The 22,211-nt window shown below is 38.7% G+C and overlaps 1 protein-coding gene across 1 annotated transcript; it reads left to right on the forward strand.

Moving 5' to 3' along the window:
• The first annotated feature begins 1,205 nt into the window (after positions 1-1,205).
• IFNGR1 (interferon gamma receptor 1) lies at positions 1,206-21,117 on the forward strand. The gene is made up of 7 exons (XM_060168035.1): positions 1,206-1,394; positions 11,100-11,214; positions 11,906-12,069; positions 13,258-13,430; positions 15,361-15,550; positions 18,036-18,163; positions 20,000-21,117. The coding sequence occupies exons 1-7, from the start codon at positions 1,310-1,312 to the stop codon at positions 20,552-20,554; spliced, it is 1,410 nt and encodes a 469-aa protein (XP_060024018.1). The 5' UTR covers positions 1,206-1,309; the 3' UTR covers positions 20,555-21,117.
• The last annotated feature ends 1,094 nt before the right edge of the window (positions 21,118-22,211 follow it).

Genomic DNA, 22,211 nt, shown 5'->3' on the forward strand with positions numbered 1-22,211 from the left:
CATACAAATAAATGAATATTTCTCATATAAATAATATAAATAAAGCCTCTATTTTGTACAGCATCTTCATAAGGTTTTTCTCTAAAATTTTTACTTAATGCTAGTGTAATCATGCCTTCTTTCATCCAACAAATACTAAATGAGTGCCAAAGATTTCAGCCCTACAAAGCTTACATTCTAGAAGGGGGAGAAAAATAAAATCAATATGCATATCATAGAGTGTGAGGGAAGGTTAAGTGTCACGAAATAAACAGTAGGGCAGTGTAAAGAGGACGGGAAGGTGGGCTGCAATTTCAAATTTTTGCAGAAGGCCATAATAAGCCGAGACTTGAAGTAGGTTCAGTAGTTAGCCATGTGCACACCTGAGCACAAGCCTGGAGTGTTCTAGTAAGGGCAGAAGCCAATGCGCCTTGAGTAGAATAGGTGAGATGATGCAGAGTAATAGGAGATGTGGTCAGAGAGGAAAGATCTCATGATGAGAGGCTGCTTAATAAATCGCTATTTGATATTTAATTGCTGAAAAGGTAATGCAAGTTATTTTTCCTCCAAGAATAAAGTAGTTCATGGCCGAGCCAATTCTATTTGGGCTATGCAAGTTTGCACAAACCATTTCACCCGCGAAGCTTCGGGTTCCTCAGCTACAAATGCAGGGATTAGAGAAGGCATGTAAGGGCTATTTCTGCCCTAAAATCTAAGTTCCCAGACGCATTGATGCCGAAGTCTTATATAAGATAAAGTAAGCATTGTGCTGGGTTGTGGCCTAGGGCAAAGTTCTGCAAGTCCATAACACTGCAAAAAGAGGAAGATGCATCACGGAAGGTCATGCAAAACTTAAAGAACATGACCTTTGGACCCAAGTTACTCACAAACCTGCGAGCCAAGGTCGCGACCACAGACTGTCGTGCCCCTAACGCCGAGCTACCACAGAGGCGGCCTTCGCGTTGTAGTCCTCCTCCCCTCCCAGGCCCCGCTTCCGCGGGCACCTCCGCCACCCCGCGCACCTCACCCACCCCGCGCGTCTTAACTACCACGCTCAGGCCTAACTCCGCACCCCGGCCCCGCCTCCGCGCCCCGGGCCCCGCCCTCGCGCCCCGGGCCCGCCTCCCCCACTCTGGCCCCGCCTCCCGTCCAGGCCGGCCTGCCAGTCCTGGTGGCGGCTTTGCTGTCCGCGCCCCCACTTTCCCGTCCACGCTCCGCCTCCCGCTGGCGGGATGGTCTGCGGTGGAGGAAATGACGCCAGCCTAGGCCCGAGGGCCGCGCCGGGGGCCTCCCGCAATTCTGGGCAGCACCGGAGTCGGTCCGGAGCAGCATGGCTCCCTTCCTTCTCCTCGTCCTTACCGTGCAGGCCGGAAGCTGGGCTGAGATGGGCGCCGCGGATCAGAAGCTGTCCTCAGGTATTGTCGCTCGCGGCAGCGCCGCGACCGGGTGGGGACGGGAGGGGAGAGAGGGAACCCCACCGGCCAGGAACCCCCCCCCCCGCGCTGAGGAGCCGCGTCCGCATTTGTCCTCGACTCTCGCATTTGCCCTTGATGCCCGGTGGCTTCGGGTCCTAAGGGGGCGGCCACCGGGAAGGCGACGCAGGGTTTCCGCAGTTTGCAGCCTTCCCTTCGCTTTCTCCGGCCCCTTCCGTGGTTACCAAAACAACAAAACACGTTCTCCTAATTTTTAAATAAGTGAGTTCTCTGGTCAGCAGTTGTACGCTGTGGCCACAGCTCATGACTTACATATTCGTAAGGTAGGCCCCGAGTCCTTAGAAGTTCTTTCGCCAGCTGAGAATTGTGAAAAGGCAGTAACCGCCTCTTACGTGTAAGTCTGGAGGTGGTCCAGTGCGTGCACTCATGAGCCCATTTGTCAGACAGTAAGGTCTCTTTGCATAGCCTAGTTCCTCGTTTATCTCCGCCTGCTTTTTGATGTTTCCTAGGAAACATAAGAACATGTTTTTTCTAAAGCTAGGTATAATGATAATTAAGAGCTCCAGTGAAATCAGTAGTTTTTCTGCAAAAGGGATGCACCTAGATTTTCAGAAAACCGGACAGTCTTGAGTGTCTCCTCTGTGCAGGCAGGTAGCAGCTGCCTGGAAGGGGTCAGGGAGACCCAGCCTCCTTTACCCTTGGCAAACTCTGGGTCTGCACCTCTGTGTTATGACTTCCTCAGTGACACTTGTTAGATGTGCACCATTCATATCCAGCTCTCCTTTGGCTTGCCGTTTAGAACTCAAGCAAACAAATGTCATTCCTTGAAAAAGAAATTGTGCCAGGTGTTGGGAATACAAAAATGGGAGTTATTTAGTTTCTGCCTTCAAGGATCGTGATTTTATAGCTAACAGTTATCAGGCACTATTTTAAGTTCTTATCACACCATTTCCCACAAGTCCTATAAAGTAGGTGCTGTTGTATCTCCAAATATGGATGAGAAACTGAGGCACAGAGAGGTCTAGCCAAGTTGCTGCTATTCACTGGGGGGCTTGGCAGTTGGGTTCCAGAGTCCAAGTTCTTGACTCTGCACTCTGCCATTACCTAGGGCGTTAGTCATCCACAAGGGCAGTTGCAATCCTTTGTGATAAGATATTGAACTTACACATAGGTTACTGGAAAGCAAGATATGGGTGTCTGCCTCTGAGCAGGGGAATCAGGAAAGACTTCACAAAGAAGATGACCCCAGAGTTGGAACTGGAGGTGGAGAGAGACTTGTGTGTGCAGAGGAAGGGCTGTGAAACAGCAGGTTGAACTAGTGGAATAATTTAAGCATTTTATTGTACAGTACGTGTGTGAGGATATAAGGGGAGAAAGGATATGTGGAGAGGTAGGAACCAGTTAATGAAGTGCCTTGTCATGTGTAACAGCAAAGGACAGAAACACAGCTTTGGCTCTCACAGACAAAAAAAGGAATTTATTGGCTCAGAGAATCCAAGTGAGAGTTGAACAGAAAGGTACAGATGCCAGCTGGGCCTCAGGAAGTTGAACCTGGAACTCAAAAGTGCCCAGACCCTCCATTTCTTACTGCTGACTCAGTGTTGGCAGTCTTCTCGATTTGGCAGAAATCATGGATGTTGACAACTCTTGGGTTTTGACATCTTGCAGCTTCCTCCACCATAACAAGATCCTGGAAGAAGGCTCTGATTTGCCTAGCTTGGGTCAGACGCCAGCTTGCATGGGAAGGATATTGTTACAGGTGGTGGCAGTAGGAGACTTCCCAGAAGAAGAGCAATAATGTTCCTGAAGGAAGTACAGGTGCTGAGCCAACAAAATAATAGGCTCGCTGTCCCTTGCTCAAGTCAGTGGACAGCCGTGGGGTTATTTTAAGGAGATAAATGGTTTCATGCAGGATCAGATAGGCCACTTAGAAAGACCATTCATCTTACAAAATAGTTTGGCGGTAGACTCAAAGGAGGGAGGTCACTTAGGAGACTGCTGCTCAAGTCTGGGAGGAGGCAGTTTAAATGGAGAAGAAGAAATTAGAAGACAGACTCAGCATAACTTGGTGATTCACTGGATGTGGGAAGAGAGGAAGAGGGTGACCGAAGTTCCTGGCTAGGGCAGAGCATTAAACCAAGTGCACAGCCCTTCCTTCTGAGTACAGAGCCCTCCTGAGCATGGGGCCCCTCGTGACTACACAATTCGTATGTCCTTGACGCCGGCCCTGGGAGTAGGATTGCCTGCTTTCCCCCCACAGGAAGATCTTCTGTGGCTTCTGTACTCCAGCATTTTATAAACACAGGTGTCAGCCACCTTCTTCTCGTTTGTTTTTCCACTCTGGGTATCATCTGAAGAGCATACTGGTTTAGCACAGCAGTGGGGCTCTTAACTCGCCTTCTCCACTTGCTTATCAACTCTTCATTCTCTAACTTTAGGTAATGCTCTGGGTGCGTTGAAATTTTTCATTATTTTCTTTGGAATCTGTATGTTTTTCAGAGATTCAAAATACTTAAATCTGTGCATTTCAATTATATTTATTGAAGAGGGTATTAATAATAGTTTTTTCATTTTATTCTGATTCATGGTTTGTATGGATTTTTGAAAGATCCACCTTTTGCTTCTATATAAAAGAAACCCTAAAGAATTGAAGAGAAAAATAACCCCTTTAAAGAGCTGTCTTATACAATTTGACAGTAATAGCGCAATTTTTGTATAAGCTAAATGGATAATTTATGTTTCCATTTTAATTGGACAAAGAATCAGAATGAAAGACGTACCAGAATTAAGAGAGTTCCTGACAAGAAGGAATGAGTTTACTTGTAATTTTCTTATTAAGGGAGTGTATTTTAGATTATCCCAATACTATTCAATAGATATCCATTTCAATCATGTCCATTCTAAATAAATAATTTAATTTAATACATTGTTCAGATTTTGCAGTGCCGTCATGTGATGTGATGGTATGATAAATCAGGCAAAATTACTTGAAGCAAATGCTTGTGATGTCATCAGGAAACAGTTATCTCCAGTTCCTATTTATATATGGAGATTATTTTCCCCATCTTTTATTAAACTATCATAGAAATGATGCTTAAGCAGCTTTTGTTAATTAAAAACAACAAAACTTTACACACTGTCAAGTCTTTAAGTAGCTTCTCTAAGCCTTTTTTCTCTTTTTGATAAATATTACCTCCCTCCTAGGATGGTTTTGGTGCTTAACTGAGATAATGCGTAACAAAGTTGAGCTCGTAGCTTGTCATGTAGTAAATGTTTAATATATGTTGGTGACTATCGTTCAATTATGTGCATCATTATTTTCACAAATATATTTTTAAATATTAAATTGATTTAGTTATGAATGAGAAATTGTGTCAGCTTTTAAAAAAACTCATCCAGGGCTTCCCTGGTGGTGCAGTGGTTGAGAGTCCGCCTGCCGACGCAGGGGACACGGGTTCGTGCCCCAGTCTGGGAAGATCCCACGGCCCGTGAGCCATGGCCGCTGAGCCTGCGCGTCCGGAGCCTGTGCTCCACAACGGGAGAGGCCACAACAGTGAGAGGCCCGCATACAGCAAAAAAAAAAAAAACTCATCCAGATCAATATGAAAAATTTAAAGTAAGCTCAGCAGCTGACTCCTTCCACCTATTTCCTGTTCTTCATAGACTAAAAAGGCCTCTTTAGTTTTTTCAGTTCCTAAACTATTTCTCAACTTAGAATGAATTAGTCCAAAAGGGAATTAGTCTTGAGAAATGACTTCTCTCAGGGACTGGGTGGATCTGGTTCAATTAGAATTTATTGGCATGCCAAGCAACCCAACTGGATGAAATTGAATAAACAGGAACAATAATAGAACCCTGCATTTCAGATCAGGAAAGTGGCTGGGGAGAAGTTTTTTGGATAAGCCCTATCTTGGTGATTTGAGTGAAAGATCTGGGGGGATTTTAGTTAATTACGGGTTCAGCGTAAGCCACTCTTTGATATGCCCATCTCTTTAAAAAAAAAAAGGAGGAAAAGTATTTCATTCACATCAGGTGCATTACTTCTGGGCCCACATTTAAGAAAGAGAGAGTGAATGGTAAAACGTGAAGACAGACAGGAGGAAGAGAAGACTGCAGGGATACTAGGGGTCTTGACCCGGCTAAGGAGCTATCATATGGAAGGTGAAATGGTCCTGAAATATTTTAGATGTCCTCACATGAACCCTTAGTTCTGGTACTCTTTTTCTGAAGGTACAAGGAAATAACAGAAGGAAGTAGAAAAAGGACCGTTTTTCCATTAGTTTCACAAAGTGATGGATATGATTCATTTCAAAGCCCCCAAATATTGATATGTTTCAGTTTTAAAACTTCTATGAATGCTTGAAACACCATGTGCAAGAATTCTTAAATGTCTTTATTCATCTTAAATCTAGAAGACGCTGCTACTTGCTAAGAGAAAAAGTTGGAAAGCATTAAGAAAAAGTTATTTTATCAGCACTATAAAACCATTCAGTAGATAGATCATAATCATAAATATATCTGAAAAAGATGCCAAAGTCCGGATTTGATGTTTTTCACTTTTTCTGCCTGGATTTCTCATGCCATTTCTCATTTTGCAGTATAAGAAGAGACCTTTGTGAAAACGTCCATGGCCCCTCATCTTTAACACGAGGAAGTTGTTAGCTCTTTTCTCTGAGAGTTGCTCATTCAGTAAAGGGTCTGGATGCTTTAATTTAGAGTGTTTGTTTTTGAGTTGTAGTGTCAGATGACCTAGAATCCTCCAAAACGATTTAATTACTGGCCCGTGTATCCTTACTTCTTCATGCTTCTCAGTTTGTCCTTCCCATAGAGAGGTTGGTGAGCACACAGTCACACGGTGTCTACAGGGTACAGAGCTCTGTTTGGCCTTAGATGCACGCATCTTTTATTTAGTCTTCGAATGCTATTATGTAAAAATCGGTGAACTACTGAGGCTGTGCCTCTTCCAGTAGAGGCACAGACACTTTTGGTGGTTATGGGATGGAGCACAGGAGGCAGCCCATGCTTCTGTCACCGTCCATGCAGAGGAAACCTGGAGACGTCTGTAGCTGTTTGCTTCCCCTTCTGCTGCCTTCCCCAGTCATTATTACAGAGCTGTTCTGGCTGCTGGTTCGGGGGCTTCCGTGACATCTCCACTGCCGCATCTAGCGGCACTGCTTCACCACTTGCTGATCTTCATATGTCTTTTCTGTTCTCTGCCTTGGTCTTTTTTCATATTTATCACCAGGAAACAGTTAGTTGTAACCAGAACTCTCCTTTTTGTCTGCATTGTACTCAGAATGTTGTGAAAAGTGATTCTTCTCTCCTTTGTTAGGTTTTGTTTAATCCTCAGCTGCTAGTTCCTAGAGGAGTTCTGGGAAGCAGATCTTAAAAGAGCTAAAGTTCACTCTGGATAGGATGCAGATACAATGCTCCAAATAACTCTGAACCCATTTCCAAAAACAACATGTGTTACAGAAAACTGTCGGCATTTTAAGAGCTAGGGAAATCTGCAAGATTATTCTACTTCATGAAATCCTCTAGTAGAATCTTTCCCTTAACTCCACACTCTATTTCTACATATATTTTTATTGACATAGGGTAAATTTTTTATGAATAGAAGTTTGCTGTAAGCCTCAATTATTTATCTGAACATGAAGCCATGTAAACTTTAGGTTATAAAATTCTGAAACTTAAGAAAACGAGTTACTCGTGTCAATTTATCGTGAGATTTTAGCAAAGATGACAAAGGCAGATGTCTAATAACCGCATGGTTTCTCTTCTGGTAGCGTTAAAACCACAGGTTACATCCTTTGGTGTCAATATTCAAGTTTCTCCTATAATCTAGTAGTAATTTCTGTTTGCTAGTTCCGTTGAAACCTCTTCTCCTACCACCTGTCTTGATTGCTTTGGAAGCTATGGTTTAAGTCCTTATCCTGGTCTAACCATGTCAAGCTTTTACTTAAATTATGGGAAATATCACCTGACTCACACGAAAAACTAATCTAATGTAACACAAGTCTATTGCTGTTTGTATTTTATAATGTATGATTCAGTAACCTCTTAAATTTAAATGCACTTTATTTGATATTCTAGAATACAGATTGATTTCTAGATGCCTTTTCCTCAGATGCAGAAATTAATCTCAGATTGAGTACATACAGTTAAAATGTCATTCCTATTGGGAATAATTTTTTTAAAGGGGGCTTAAAAGGAAGTGAAGAACTTCACTGGAAATGAGAGAGAGGATCCTTGTTACACAGTGGCAGGAAGCTTAGCAACACCATCACCTTCAGAAGCCGGGAAAGTAGGAAATGTACCTGGTGAGCCCAGTGGCCTAGTGAAGGAGGTTTCCAAGCAGATTGCAGGTGCCACGTGGTTTCTTCTTGTTTCTTGTAAAATATAAGATTAGAGAGAGTAATCGAGGGAAGGACTGTTAAGCAAAAAGAAACCAGGACCTGATGGTTTGTAAATTCTCAGCCATGAGAGAAGCAAAAGATGCTAAAATTAAGAAATGGCTTCTGAGGGAAGTTCTGATTCATTATGAGTTTGCTTAACATCAGGTACCTCTCTTTCTTATCTAGTTGCAAAATTATATTTGTATGTGTGATTATTATTTGATATCAATGTTGAATTGAACCTGGAGAGGGGTGCCTTAACTTCCTCCTCAACCATAGAATGTAAGCTGTTTGAGATGGTTGTTTCTGAAGTTGAGGTGTGAACACACCATAGAAAAAGGAACCCTGTTAAGGAGACCTTAGTCTACCCTGCTGTGTATGGCCATGGGAACTCCACCAAAACCAGGGCTAAATCTGGCAAGACCAGTGCTTCCTGACTCACCTGCAAGGAAGTTGCTTAGAGAACCAAAGATGATAAGTACCAGCAGCCATCAACAGTATTCCAGAAAGAAAGAGTAAGTAGGAAAATGGTAGATATCTGATCACTGGCTGCAGATCAAAGGGCGTGTTGTGCTTACTGAGTACTTGAATCTGAGACATCCTTCCAGCTTCATAATCTCAACCTTTAGGCACAAACTGTTTTGCTGCTTTGGTGAGTCATACAGAAGTTAGACATTTCAACAGTAACCAAAGCTGTTCGCTGAGCGGGAAACATAAAATGTACTGGTTTATCAAAAAAATTCTGTTTTATTTATCTATTTATTTATTTATTTTATTGAAGTATAATTTACAATATATTAGCGTCAAGTGTATAACATAGTGATTCAGTATTTTTACAGATTATACTCCATTTAAAGTTATTATAGAATATTGGCTATCTTCCTTGTGTTGTACAGTATATTCTTGTAGCTTACTTATTTTAGACATAGTTTATGCCTCTTAATCCCCTACTCCTATCTTGCCCCCCCCCCCCCGCTGGTAATCACTGGTTTGTTCTCTATATCTACGAGCCTGTTTCTGTTTTGTTATAGTCTGCCATTTGTTTTTAGATTGCACATATAAGTGATAACATACAGTATTTGTCTTTCTCTGACTCATTTCACTAAGTATAATACCGTCTAGGTCCATCCATGTTGTTGCAAATGGCAAGATTTCATTCGTTCTTTTTATGACTGAGTAGTATTCCATTGTGTATATATACACCATATCTTCTTTATCCATTTACCCACTGATGGGCACATGAGTTACTTCCATATCTTGGCTATTGTAAATAATGATGCTATGAACATTGGGGTGCATGTATCTTTTCAAGTTAGTGTTTTCATTTTCTTCAGATATATACCGAGGAGTGGAATTCTTGGGTCATATGGTAGCTCTGTTTTTAGTTTTTTGAGGAATCTTCTTACTGTCCTCCACAGTGGCTGCACCCATTTACATTCCCACCAACAGTGCAAGAAGCTTCCCCTTTCTCCACACCCTCTCCAGCATTTATTGTTTGTAGATTTTTTTGGTGATGGCCATTCTGACTGGTGTGAGATGATTTCTTATTGCATTCTGTTTTTAAATTAGTTTTTCCTCCTAAATAAAAAAGATTCCTGAAATTATAATAAAGCAGCGTTTCTCAGTGTTTGGCACTCGTGGCATTTTGGACTGCCAAAATGTGGAAAGCTATCCTGTGCATTATCGGGTATCAGCAGCATCCCTAGTCTCTATCCTTTAGATGCCAGTAGCACTCCACCACTAACACCCAGTTAGGAGAACCAGAAATGTCTCCAACAGTGCCAGATGTCCCTGGGGGACAAAATCACCCCTTGTGGAAAACCACTGATAGAAAGGAAAAAATAATCAGAAAAAAGGGAAAAAATGGCAGTAGAATCTAATTGTCCTTTAGTGCATATAACTCTTGATCCATGTTCTGCTTTGAAACGATAATACAGGTGCTAAATAGTTGTAAATTAAGACAATGTACCAGTTCGGGTTCAAATATTGGAATTTTTACTTTGGGAAAAATATAGTAGGTGTTTTCTTCAACAGTAAGCAAATAGCCTATGTGTGTGAAATTAACACCTCACTTGACAGGTGAGGAATTCTGAAGTAACTCTTTAGTAGTATAGCAAGGAAAGAACCCAGATTTCTTAATAGCCAACCCAGGGAATATTTTTCTTATTAGAGCAGTCTACTAAGTGTAAACATAAGTGATCATCAGTATCATCTGGGATACTTTAAAAAAGTATAAACTTTTGGCTCTCTTTGAATTTTTTAGGATGATAAGTTATGTTTGGAAGCCACTGTACCTGACCACATTGCTATTCATTTATTTATTTTATTTGTATAAGCACATCATGTTTAGTGGCGTTTTCCAGATAGATCGGATTGAATAAGCTTAAATTCCAGGTCATATTGTGAACTCTGTCTATACCTTCATGTTCATTCGTGAAGAAGGGAAGGAAAGGAGGGAAAGAAAGAGGGAGAGAGAGAGGAAGGGAGGAGATGTGTGTGTGTTCAATTTTTTAAGGGGTGCCGGACAATAAATAACCTTTTACACTGAGCAGGGGAAAAAAATAGCTGCTTTTAGTAACTAGACTATGGTCATGGTAGTGTTTGATTATAAGATGGTAAAATGACTTCTGCCTGTTCTCTTGTGTGACACTTTCATGTCTTCTCAACAAACATTTTCTTAATTGGTTTAGAAGAGCAAAAGCAGGAAGAAATATAGGGTATGTTTTGAAAAAAGCCCTGCACACCTCAGAGAGCAAAATGTTGATGAAACTGGAATGCTTGATGGCTCTGTCAGGCAATCGTTAGGCATCTATTCCTGTGCTAGAGAAAAGGTAGTAAAAGTGTGTAATAGTCCTGGGTGGAGGGTTGAGAGCCCAGGTAGTATTTTAGAGTGAAATTGACCATCCCTCTTGTAGCCAGTTCTTCTCTAGACATTGAATACAGTCTGTGGTATCAAATATAGAAAATTCTAGTGATTAAATGAGTTGAGGATTATTATTGCAACAGGCAGTGCAGTTATTTATAAAAACTCCTCAAACATTCTAGAAATTTATTGCTCATACTATATTTGTGTTCCCCTTGCATTACAATGTTGTTTCAGTAATTTAAAATGAATTCAAACACTTCTATACATTTTTTAATAAAATTAATTTTTAGAAATACCTTAATTTAAATAAATTTATTATCTATTCCGGTGAATTCTTTTCTTCAAGTACATATTTGGCTAATTTGGCTTCTTGTATTGAGGTTTTCTAATGTTAATGTTAGTTTCTGACATCCATCCATCTTACAGTGCCAACACCAACCAATCTTACAATTGAGGCCTATAACTTGAATACTGTTCTGTTTTGGGATTACCCAATTGTGCCACGGAGCCCTGTGTTTACCGTACAGGTGATGACCTATAGGTGAGTGTCACTCTTTTATCTTTTTCATTCTGTTTTTGCCTAGGTCCTTGCACGTTTCATGACTGTTTCCTTCCATCATTGTTCCTTCCCATGTGGCACAACTTCCTGAACGGCTTATAGACTTCCAGAAGTAATGCAAATTAAGGATGCAAATTAGTTCTTTTCAGAACACTTCCTGCCATTTAGTTCTTCTTCCTGTCAGAATTGAAGTAGAGGAGTATCCCTAACTTCTGACATTTTAAGGCATGACAAATAAAGGTGACAGTTCTGTATTAAAAACAGTGAAGTCCTCTTACTTCCTATAGTGTATGTACTGTTGAATAGAAAGAAAAATTTAAAGAATTTTTTTGACAAGTGTTAGGAGTGATTGTAATATGTTGGATTCTGTAATTAAGTAATGACTCAATGAAATCGATTTGTTTAAAGAACAGATTTTTAAAAATTACATGTGGAATGTGGTTTGTACAGGTCTTATTTTGAATTGAGCCTCTTTATTGTAAATGAATTTACTATAGACCTTCTAACCAAAGAGTAAAGGTTTCCTACTTTGTCTAGCTTCTCCATCCTATTCTTACTCAACTCTTTCTACCAGCTCCATACTACGAATGAAAAGCAAAGCACAGACAGAGATGGTTCAAGTTTATGTATTAACAATAAAAATTACCTTTGTGTTTCTTTTTCTTCATTTTAGGGACGGGCAATGGATTGATGCCTGCAATACCTCCCATCATTCTTGTAATATCTTTTCCATAATTGATGATCCCTCAAGTCCTCTCTGGGCTAGAGTTAAAGCTAGGCTTGGACAAGAGGAATCAGTCTATGCACAGTCAAGAGAATTTATTTTATGCAAAGAAGGTGAGTGGAATGTATACATGTCTAAATTTTAATCTTATGCATGTCTTCTGTATATATTTGCTTTTATAAGCAGTTGCTAAAAATTATCAGAATGCCCCAGAAACATTTGGAGGAATATAGGGAGTTCCTGTCTTCTCTTCTCCCAAGCCCCACAAAATAGGGTTAAGAGGCTCCCCTCACTTTGCCCCTTCTAAGCTGTGACACTTCCACCCCATGCAAGTGTGGGTCTGGACTCTGCACCCCTTCCTCTCTCTGTCCTCTGTCACTCCTCCCTTAGTCGCGTTCCCTAGGACTGTGAGAGCTGCTCTCCGTCTTCCCCTCTACCTTAACTCCTCAAGGCCTTTGGGAATTTTAATACCAATTTAATACATTAAAAATTTTAGAGTTCCATAATCGCCTTCATCCTAGTTCAGCTTCAGCCCCCACCTTGGTTCTGCTCCTTCTTTTTGGATCATGCCTACTTTTTCTCTTCTACAGGCCCCTCCTCTACTTGCCCTTGAAGTAGTTTTATTCCCCAGAGTCCATGCTTTTGTCACCTGACAGTTATACCATCTGTATGTCAGACTTTTCCCACACAGATTTTTCAAGGGCATACTATGTGCCAGAAAGTGTGCTAGTTCCTGAGGATACATTGGTGAGTAAAGACAGACCTGCCTGGCGCACAGTAGGTGTGCAGTAAATACGTGAAGAATAGGTAAATGGTTCACCTACAAGGTTCCAGACGTCAGACATATAGTAAATATTTGTGGAATCAGTGAATATCTAGTTCTGATTTTCATAATAAAAATTGAATGTATTTAGCAAACTTTTATAGAGCCTCATTCCAGGTATCCATAGGCATTGGAAACACAAAGAGTTTCAGTGAGGATTCAAAGATAACTAAAGCGCCTTTTCTGAAACGATTTTTAGAGAACATTTTCTGTTTTCTGTTTAATGTTTTTTAATCTACAGAAGCAAAGATAAAGGAAAACTAACTTCATAGAGCTTCTACTATGTCAAGGCTTTTTACCAAGATTCACTAAGGACAGTTAAAATATCTTCTAGGTATCTGTGGAATGATTTAAATGTGGTGCTGCTTTAGAACAACAAGAACAAAAAGAGTAGGTTGATTGAGTTTTGGTAGTGACATGTAATACACTGTGAAGTTCCAAGGCTGGTACAAATTCTACTTCTTTTTTGTCCCCTCAGGGAAAATTGGACCACCTAAACTGGTTATCACAAAGAAGGAAGACCAAATCATTGTTGATATATTTCACCCTCTAATTACTGTAAATGAAAACGAACCCGAAGCCATATACGATGATGAAAATACTTGTTATACATTCACGTACAATGTATTTGTGAGAATAAATGGAAGTGAGGTATGTTTCTATTTCATCTTTTTCAAAATGGAAATTTTTCTGTTTCTGGCATAAGTTGTTTCCATATGTGGTGTAATGAAAGTGGAATGTTCATGAATATTCAGGCAAGACTCATGGATCGTAAGTTTTACTAAGAAAAAAGAAATATGTGAATGCTGCTGCAGGGAATCAGTACTGGCGTTGATCTTTAACACTGGCCATGTGAAAACATTTTAAGTTTTTCTTTGCCTCTTTTAATAGCATGGTCCTAATCTAGGATATTAACCTGTGTTTTTCCATTTCTCCACTGGTAAGATGAGGATAATTTTAATCTTTTCCTCCTCATTGGTAGTTTTGTAGTGATATGAAATAATATGAAGCTCTAATTGGAATCTTTGTTTTTGAAAGAAAACACCAACAGTACTACTGTGTGACATGATTACATTCTAGCACTGGTGTGCAGACCACACTTTGACTAGACTTTTTCTGTTCCATCCATTCTCCACAGCACTGCCACTCCTTTATTTAACAATATTTGTTAAGCACACGCCTGGTGCCTTCTAGGCACCAGGAGATAGCCGTGAACAGTACAGACAAAAGAACTCCAGTGATAAGTACTGTGGAGAACAACACAGCAGAGAAGAGCGCTGGGCAGTAGTGGTTTTCAGCAGGCCGGCCAGGCCTCACTGGGAAGTGTTAACTGGAGCCAGGGCTGGAGGAGGTTAGGAGGTGAACTCTGTGGATGTATGTGGGAAGAGTGTGTCAGGCAGAGCCTGGCAATAGCACCAGGCATGTGAAGGGAGCAGCAAGGCTGGCTAGAGCGTGGGGGCAGATGAGGTCAGAGTTCACTGGGGGCCACTTCTCTAAGGGCTTTGGAGGAATTGGACTCTTATTCTCAGTGAGACATTGTGCCTCTGGAAAGATTTAAGCAGAAAAATGACATCTGATTTAGGTTTTAAAACATCACTTTGGTTGCTAGCTGAGTTGTCTTTCTAAAGTGCAGATCTGACCATATTACTTCACTGCTTAAAACTCTTTAACAAATCCCCATCGGCTACAAAATAATATCTAGATCCTCTTCCATGGCACGGCCTGCAAGGCCTTCATGATTTGGCCTCTTGCATCATTTCCAGCTACATGTCTCCCGTTCCTTCCAATTCATTTTCGTTTGTGCTTTGGTGAACTGCTTCCTGTTCTTAGTTGCCTGAAGGTACACTGCTCTTTCACAGAATGCCCTTCTCCACCTTTTCTACTTTGGAAAATTTCTGCCCGTTCTTCCGTATTCAGCTGGCATATCATCTCTCCTTCGAAATCTTTTCTGACAAGGTGGACTGTTTCCTCTTCTGTGGTCTGGTTGTTCCTTGTTCCATAGAGTGGTCCCCTAGGAGTACTTGTGACTCTCTTACATTTCTTTCTTATCTCTCTTCCACACTCTATCATAAGTTATTTGAGGTCAGACACCACTGCCCTACCTTTGTGTTCTCAGGCCCTAGCACAGTGATCCATGCAGTGTGGCTGGTTGAATGAATGATCAACTCCCAGAGATTGCTTCAATCCCTTCTGTGTCACTGCCAAGAGATCCTACAGCCTTTGTATAATACCTGTGTTATTCTTACCATGAGATAGATGCTTTTCTCTCTCACCAGCTAAGTTTCTAGCACTAGAGGAATAGGACTAATGAACATTTGTTGGTTTGACAACTAAGAGTGAACATTACTGCTATTTGAGTTTTAAATTCATAATCTCTATTTTAATTTTTAAATTTATTATCTCTATAAAGAACATTTTAATGGATATATAGCACCATGCCATGTTGAAGTAACAAATTGACTTATTGTTTGATATCAACACTATTTTCAGACATGTTCCCAACGTTCATCATATTGAATGATATTTTCTTTTCAAATTAAAAGGAGTCATGCATTTTCATTGTTTTTTTTCCTCTTTCCAGACCACAAATAAAATGTACATAAAGAAGGAAGATGATTGTAATGAGACTCAGTGCTTCTTAAGTATTCCTGTGTCCTCGCTGAATTCTGAGTACTGCGTTTCAGCAGAAGGAGTCTCAGAAACGTGGGCTGTTACAACTGAGAAGTCGGAAGAACTTTGTATTACCGTTTCTGATAATAACAGCACAGAAGGTAAGTTCTTGCCATTTTTTCCTAAATGTAGTGAGTGATCACTAAAATAGGGTAATGTAAAAAGAGGCAATTTGTAATTTCAATAAACCTCTGCTCTTTCAAAAAAATACTCAGTAGTTCCGTTCTTCAGAGAAGTTCTAAATTAAAAATAAGGCCATTTTTCAGGCATTAAGAGATACAAAGCAACCAATTTAGAAAGCCATGTGATGACCTTTTGACCCAGGAAAGAAAAAATATAACAAAAACATAAAGCCACGTGCATAAATGTCTGCATTTCAGGATCATGCATAATAATATAAGTTAGTTTATTACTCCAATATAACAAGATGTTATATATCCATTAAAATGTTCTTTATGGGGACAGTAAGTTTAAAAACTAAAAGCCGCAATGTTCATTGACTAAAATTGTGTGATATGTGAACTGGACAAGCATTGGAAATGAACATCCAAAAATAAATATAGATTGGTTTAAATGATGGATTGTATGTCAATTTTATAACACATTTTAAAATCATTATTTTTATTTTATTATTTCCTGTGTGTGTGAGGGGGATACATATGATAGAACTTCAGAACTGGCATTCTTATTTGGCAGGTACCTAACAAAAATTTAGACTTTTTTTTCATGGTACAAAATTTAAATGTTCATTATAGATAATTTATAAGGAAACAAAATTATCTGTAGTTCTAAGTTACAAACACTCAGTTACTCACAGTTTGGTGGTTTTTTTCCATCCTGTTTTTTCTTTTGCTATGTAGCCTTGATCATATTATGTAGTATATGTAACTTTGTATACTGCCCTAAGCATATGCTATAAATATTTTTCCATGTTATTTTACATACTTTATTAATATTATTTTTAATATCTCTAGAACATTTTATTATGAAGATCATATTTATTTAATGTTCCTCAATTTTTGGACTTTTGATTACTTGTAGATTTTTCGCTGGTAAATCATGCTTTGGTGATTGTCTTTGGGTGTATATATAATTGTTTTGATTGTTCAGATGTTTTTAGAACATATCTTCTAGGTTAAAAAAGTGTACAAAAAATAACACAGTACAAATTTCTTTTTGAAGAATGGAAATCTAGGCTGAAGAATCAGACCAAACACCTAAAATTAATACTAAAAACTTTTAGGCCATTATATGAGGGTTTCAAATAGGTGACTTAAAATAATGCAGTGCATTTAATACCAGTTTGTGTTATACTATTTGGAGGAAGAAAATCCTCATCAATGCATAAAATTTGAACTAATGCAAATGCCCTAGATTTATTTAAAAAAAATATCCTGAGTTACAAACTGGGCTGATACTGTGTCCACACGATGGCACCATCGTGGCTCATAAGCAGCATCCCCTACCTGCCTGCTCAGTGCTTCTAAGCAACGTGCCAGTGTTTCTTATGGAGTTATTTTATCTTTTCCTATTGTAATAATTTTTTTCACCTCCTGTAACAGGTGTGATTGATAGAGGCATTTATTTGAGTAACTTCCAGAGTCATTATTAGAATAGAAATTAAAGGTAATAAAATGCTATGAAGGAGGGCAAACACCACCACAATATGTAGAGTACTGTTAATTTGTTTGTTTGGTTTGTTTGTTTGGTTTTGGATTTGTTTGTTTGTTGTTTTTTGGCTGTACCACACGGCATATGGGATCTTAGTTCCCCGACCAGGGATCGAACCCGTGCCTCACGCCTCTGCAGTGGAAGTGCGGAGTCTTAACCACTGGACCGCCAGGGAAGTCCCAAGTACTGTTAATTTGGAAGAGAAGACTATGGAAAAAAAAATCTTGAAGATTGTGCTGTGAAAATAAAAAGCAGCATTAGAGAAAAATATACAACCATGATTATAGATGTTTGTGCTCTGAAACAGATCTTCCCAATTTTATATTATTCGTTGTATCTGGTTTTCATTCGGGGGACTTTATTCCTGTTCAACTTTCGTGTGTGTGTGTGTGTGTGTGTGTGTGTGTGTGTGTGTGTGTGTGTGTACACACCTGTGTATTTTTATAAGTTTTTGTAATCTTTAAATAAATAACAATTTAAGAATTTAGAAGGGTGGGACGACATTATTTTAAGAGTTAGAGACATTGCCAGAATTTATTTCTAAAGAGATATATTTAAATTTTTTTCTTTTGCCTCTTCAACTGAGAGAAAAGCGTAACTCTAGAAACACTCTGTATTTGGGGCTGTAAGGAAATTGTTATGAAAAAGTTATTTTAGCCACATCATATCATGACAGTGTAGTCGCAGAAAGTTTAGAATCTCAAAGCTGGGAAGAATCATGTTGATATCTAGGACAGGTATGTAATTTTTTACTCATCTCTCCTGACTTCTGTGTCAGTGTTCTTTAAAACTGTGACCATATTAATTACCTGATATGTAAATCTGTTGAAGAATAGCACTAAGACTTTATAACTATTTGATGGATATAGCAGTGTTCTATTGTAATTCTAATTTGTGGTCTTTCCCTTTTCTTAGATCCTGTTTGGATTCCAATTGTTGCTGCTGTACTACTCTTTCTAGTACTTGCCCTGGTAGTTGTATGTTGTCTCGTCAAGAAGATGAATCCATTTAAGAGAGAAAACATCATGTTACCCAAATCCTTGGTAATATATTTAAATATTTTTTCTTTAATTGTATACAGTTGGCCCTTGAACAACACAGATTTGAACTGTGTGGGTCCACTTATACTTGAATTTTTTTCAATGAATATGCTGGAAATTTTTTGAGATTTGTGAGAATTTAAAAAAACTCTCAGACAAACCACATAGTTGAGAAATACTGAAAAAATTAAGAAAAAGTTAGGTATGTTATGAATGTATAAAATAGATGTAGATATAAATATAAGATGCAGAATATGTGTGAATTGACCATTTATGTTATCGGTAAGGCTTCTGGCCAACAGCAGGCTATTAGTAAAGTTTTTGGAGAGTCAAAAGTCATATGTGGATTTTTTGACTCCAGAGGCGCTCAGTGCCCTTAACCCTTGTATTGCTCAAGGGTCAAATGTACACTAAAATGTTAATTTGAAATTTTCGATAATTCTTAAAATTTGTTTTTTAAAGTAGAATGATGTTCAGCAGCGTGTCACCTATTATAAATAACTCAGTCTTCCACACATCCAAAGCCACATATTTTTTACTATGCACTATGCTTTTTTATGCATGGGGCAAAGGCACAGTGAGACAGTGCTAAGGAGCTTAAAGTCTAGTGGGAAAAAAGATAAGTATTCAGTGGTTGTCCAGTGTGATAGGTTCAAAGATAGACGTTTATGTACATGCCAGTGAGGACTTCTTTTCTTCTACTTTTGCAGGGTAGGGTTAGTCATGGCTTTTCCAGAGACAGTGATGCCTGAACAGTCTTGAGGGACAGATAGGAGTTTACCCAGGTACTAAGGGACAGTGTGTGCTAAGGCCCAGTGTCAGGAAAGCGTGGCTTTTGAAAACTCTTCATGGTGGTTGGAGGGTAGAAGGAAAGATGACGCAACAGTGAGTCTAAATGAGAAGTGTGACATTTTAATGCCTAACATTTAAAAGTCTTTGTCTGATGAAAAGAACATTTAAAAGTATCAGAATGATAACTATTTAAATCAGATATGACAGGCAAAATATCTGTGATATGCAAAGGGCATATTTAAATGTGTTATGGACACATTATCTTTAAGTAGCGGGGTTAAGAACTATCAACAGTTAGTAGACAATTCACCTATGAATTATAATGTTCTTACTACTAGTAGTTAAGCACGAACCAACCTTGCAGTGTGCTATTTTACACCCGCTAGAGAAGGAAAAATAAACCTGAATATCCAGTAGTACCTTGTAATAAAACTGGTATATGCTGGCAAAAAGTAATTATAGCCCTGAGGGGAGGGTAAGCATACAGTGGGTGTACAGAGTAGTAGCATCCTAAACATGCCACACTCTTAGATTTAGTAATTCCTCTCTTAAGAATTGATTCTTAAAAGATAATTTCATAAATAAAAAGATGTATAGAAATATTCACTTCAGCATGTTCTATAAATGGTGAAAATTGGAACACCTTAATACTTAGTATTATAGAAGTTATTTAACCATCAGTGTAAAATTACTGAGCCCATGAAGATTAGAATTATGAAGACAAATGATGAAATACTACATAAAATAAGTGGCTGTACTCCTATTACAAATGTAACATGCATATGTGTCGAAGGTAGTACACAAAAAGCAACATAGGTTGGTGAGATAGTGACTTTCTAAAAATTCTAAAATATTGTTTTTGATCTTAATATATTTCCATTAAAAAGAAAGAAAAGGCAACTATCAGATTCTATTACACTGTTATCCTAAATATGCCATTCAGTTGTATATTTAGTTAACCATTACCATTAGACCATTTTTCTTTTGAGGATGAGCACTTAAGTTTAATAATTTATTATTTTTAATCACTGATTTCTCTTCCCCTAGCTGTCTGTGGTAAAAAGTGCCTCTTCAGAGACAAAATCTGAATCAAAATATATATCGCCCATCACCTACCAACCAATTGCCGTAGGAAGTGAGCAGCTCTCTCCAGGGACAATTTCAAGCGTGCATACTGAGGACAGTCCAGGAAAAGCAGAGCATGGAGAAGACCTTTCTAGTGAAACAGAAGTGGTGATGACTGAAGAAAATATTTCTGACTTGGCCCCTGGTAGCTCTCCGACCCCAGTAAAGGGAGAAAATTCTATCCATGCAAGCAGTAACCAGTCTGAAACCTGCAACATCACTTTAAATGTGTATCACTCCAGAAATGGTTCTGATAGTGGCCTTGTGGTATCAGAAAACTGCTCTGACTCAGAATTTCCCCCAAGTAATAAAACTGAAATAAAGACAGAAGAACGAGAGTCCATAACGCTGAGAAACACCACCACCTCCTTTGGTTATGACAAACCCCATGTGTTAGTGGATCTGCTTGTAGATGAAGGTGGTAAAGAGTCCTTGATTGGTTATAGACCTACAGCAGATTCCAGAGAGTTTTCATAAGATCAACCAAGGTCACCAACTTGGAAGGATCTGCTTTTCCTGAACAGTTTTTCTGCTTTGATTTCATGAAAAGATCATGATTTCAGAAATTGTGTCTTCTTGGTATTAATCAAGTGGAGTGTCATGGTTTAGATAAAAGTGTAAAGAGCCTGTTAGACACTGTCACTTTTGGTCGGAAAACTGCAGAGTCTTTAATAAAAAACAAAAACCACTGTCACATGTGAACCTTTCCATCTAGATTTGTGAACAGTAACAGTGAACGGTCTCTAATAACCCTGCTTCCTATAATGGTAGGTGTTATGCCCAGGGTCTTTTGTAACCACTTCAAGAGATAAAATGGATTTTTTCCTTTCTGTGCCTCAGCATGGTATTTGTTTTTGGAAGTTTATGTATATAGTCTTTCCTAATACTTTCAGAAAAAACATGAATGCTTTTCAAAATTGTCCTTAAAATTGAATTGAAATCAGTAGTGTTAATAGAGTATGTAAATAAAAACATGTATATATTTTTTATGGAACATTGCATTTAAGGATTTTTTTATAATAAAGTAACTTCAAAGTTCATTTTGGTATTCATTTATTCAGGGTTAACTAGAATATTGCTTGTTTCCATCCATTAATGTTACAGAATCATTTTCTAATTATTCATCTCTGATCTTTAAAATAGTCCTAAAAATAGCCTAGTCTTTAAAAATGGTCCTTTTATATCTGTATCTTAATATTTAGCAATCAGTGTGCAGAACACACAAGCTGTGTGTCCCAAGCTGTTTGGGGGGAGAAGCAGAGATTTAGCTGTAGAGGGTGTAGCGTGGGGAGTCTCTAGCATAAAGATGGTGGTCAGAACCACAGGAGTGGGTGAGGAAGAGCTAAGTAGCATGTGGCGTGAAGAGAGAATCCCCAACCAGAGGCAAACCAAGTGTTTATATACCACAGAAAAGTTCTTGGGAATTACTAAGAGGATAGGAATTTTAAGACTCAAAAGTGAATTAACTGACTAAAAAAAAATGTTAAATACAAATTACGTGAGTAAATTAAGCCATGGAAAAAATATTTCTCATTTAAAAGTGCAAATGGAAATGCGTTGCTGGTTTATTACTGGGAAAAAGGTACTAGTATACTCATTTGGGGTATACTCATAAGCAATGTCTTATGAATTGCTTTTTAAACTAATATAGGAGTACACATAACATCCCATAAAAATCCATATCCTTTACAGAATCTCTATTGTAGGAAAATTATAAGAAGTAAATTTTTAAGGCAAATGAAAACTGTAGACATTAGAATGGGAAAAAGCAAAAATATGAAAATAATGGATATAGCCAAGGATAAGGTGATAGTTACCACTCTTCATAAGGAAGGTGATAGGTATTACCACCAAATGTAAACAGAGTACCTGTTCTTTTTACCCTAGCTAATTCTGATAATCTTTTTCATTTCTCCCAGTCTTTATAGAAAAAATACTTTAATGCCTTCATTTACATTTCTTTCATAATTAGTAAAGTTGGGCATATTTTATATATTAGGTGTTTATACTTCTGTGATGACTAAAGTTGTCCTTTGTCCATTTCTTTCTGGGCTGTGTACATCTTTTTTATTGACTGTATCCTTTGTCTGCCATGAGTTACACATTTATAATTTCTTGCCTTTCACCCAAGTCT

This window comes from Lagenorhynchus albirostris, chromosome 12 (genome assembly GCF_949774975.1).
Source record: "Lagenorhynchus albirostris chromosome 12, mLagAlb1.1, whole genome shotgun sequence".
Lineage (NCBI taxonomy): Eukaryota > Metazoa > Chordata > Mammalia > Artiodactyla > Delphinidae > Lagenorhynchus > Lagenorhynchus albirostris.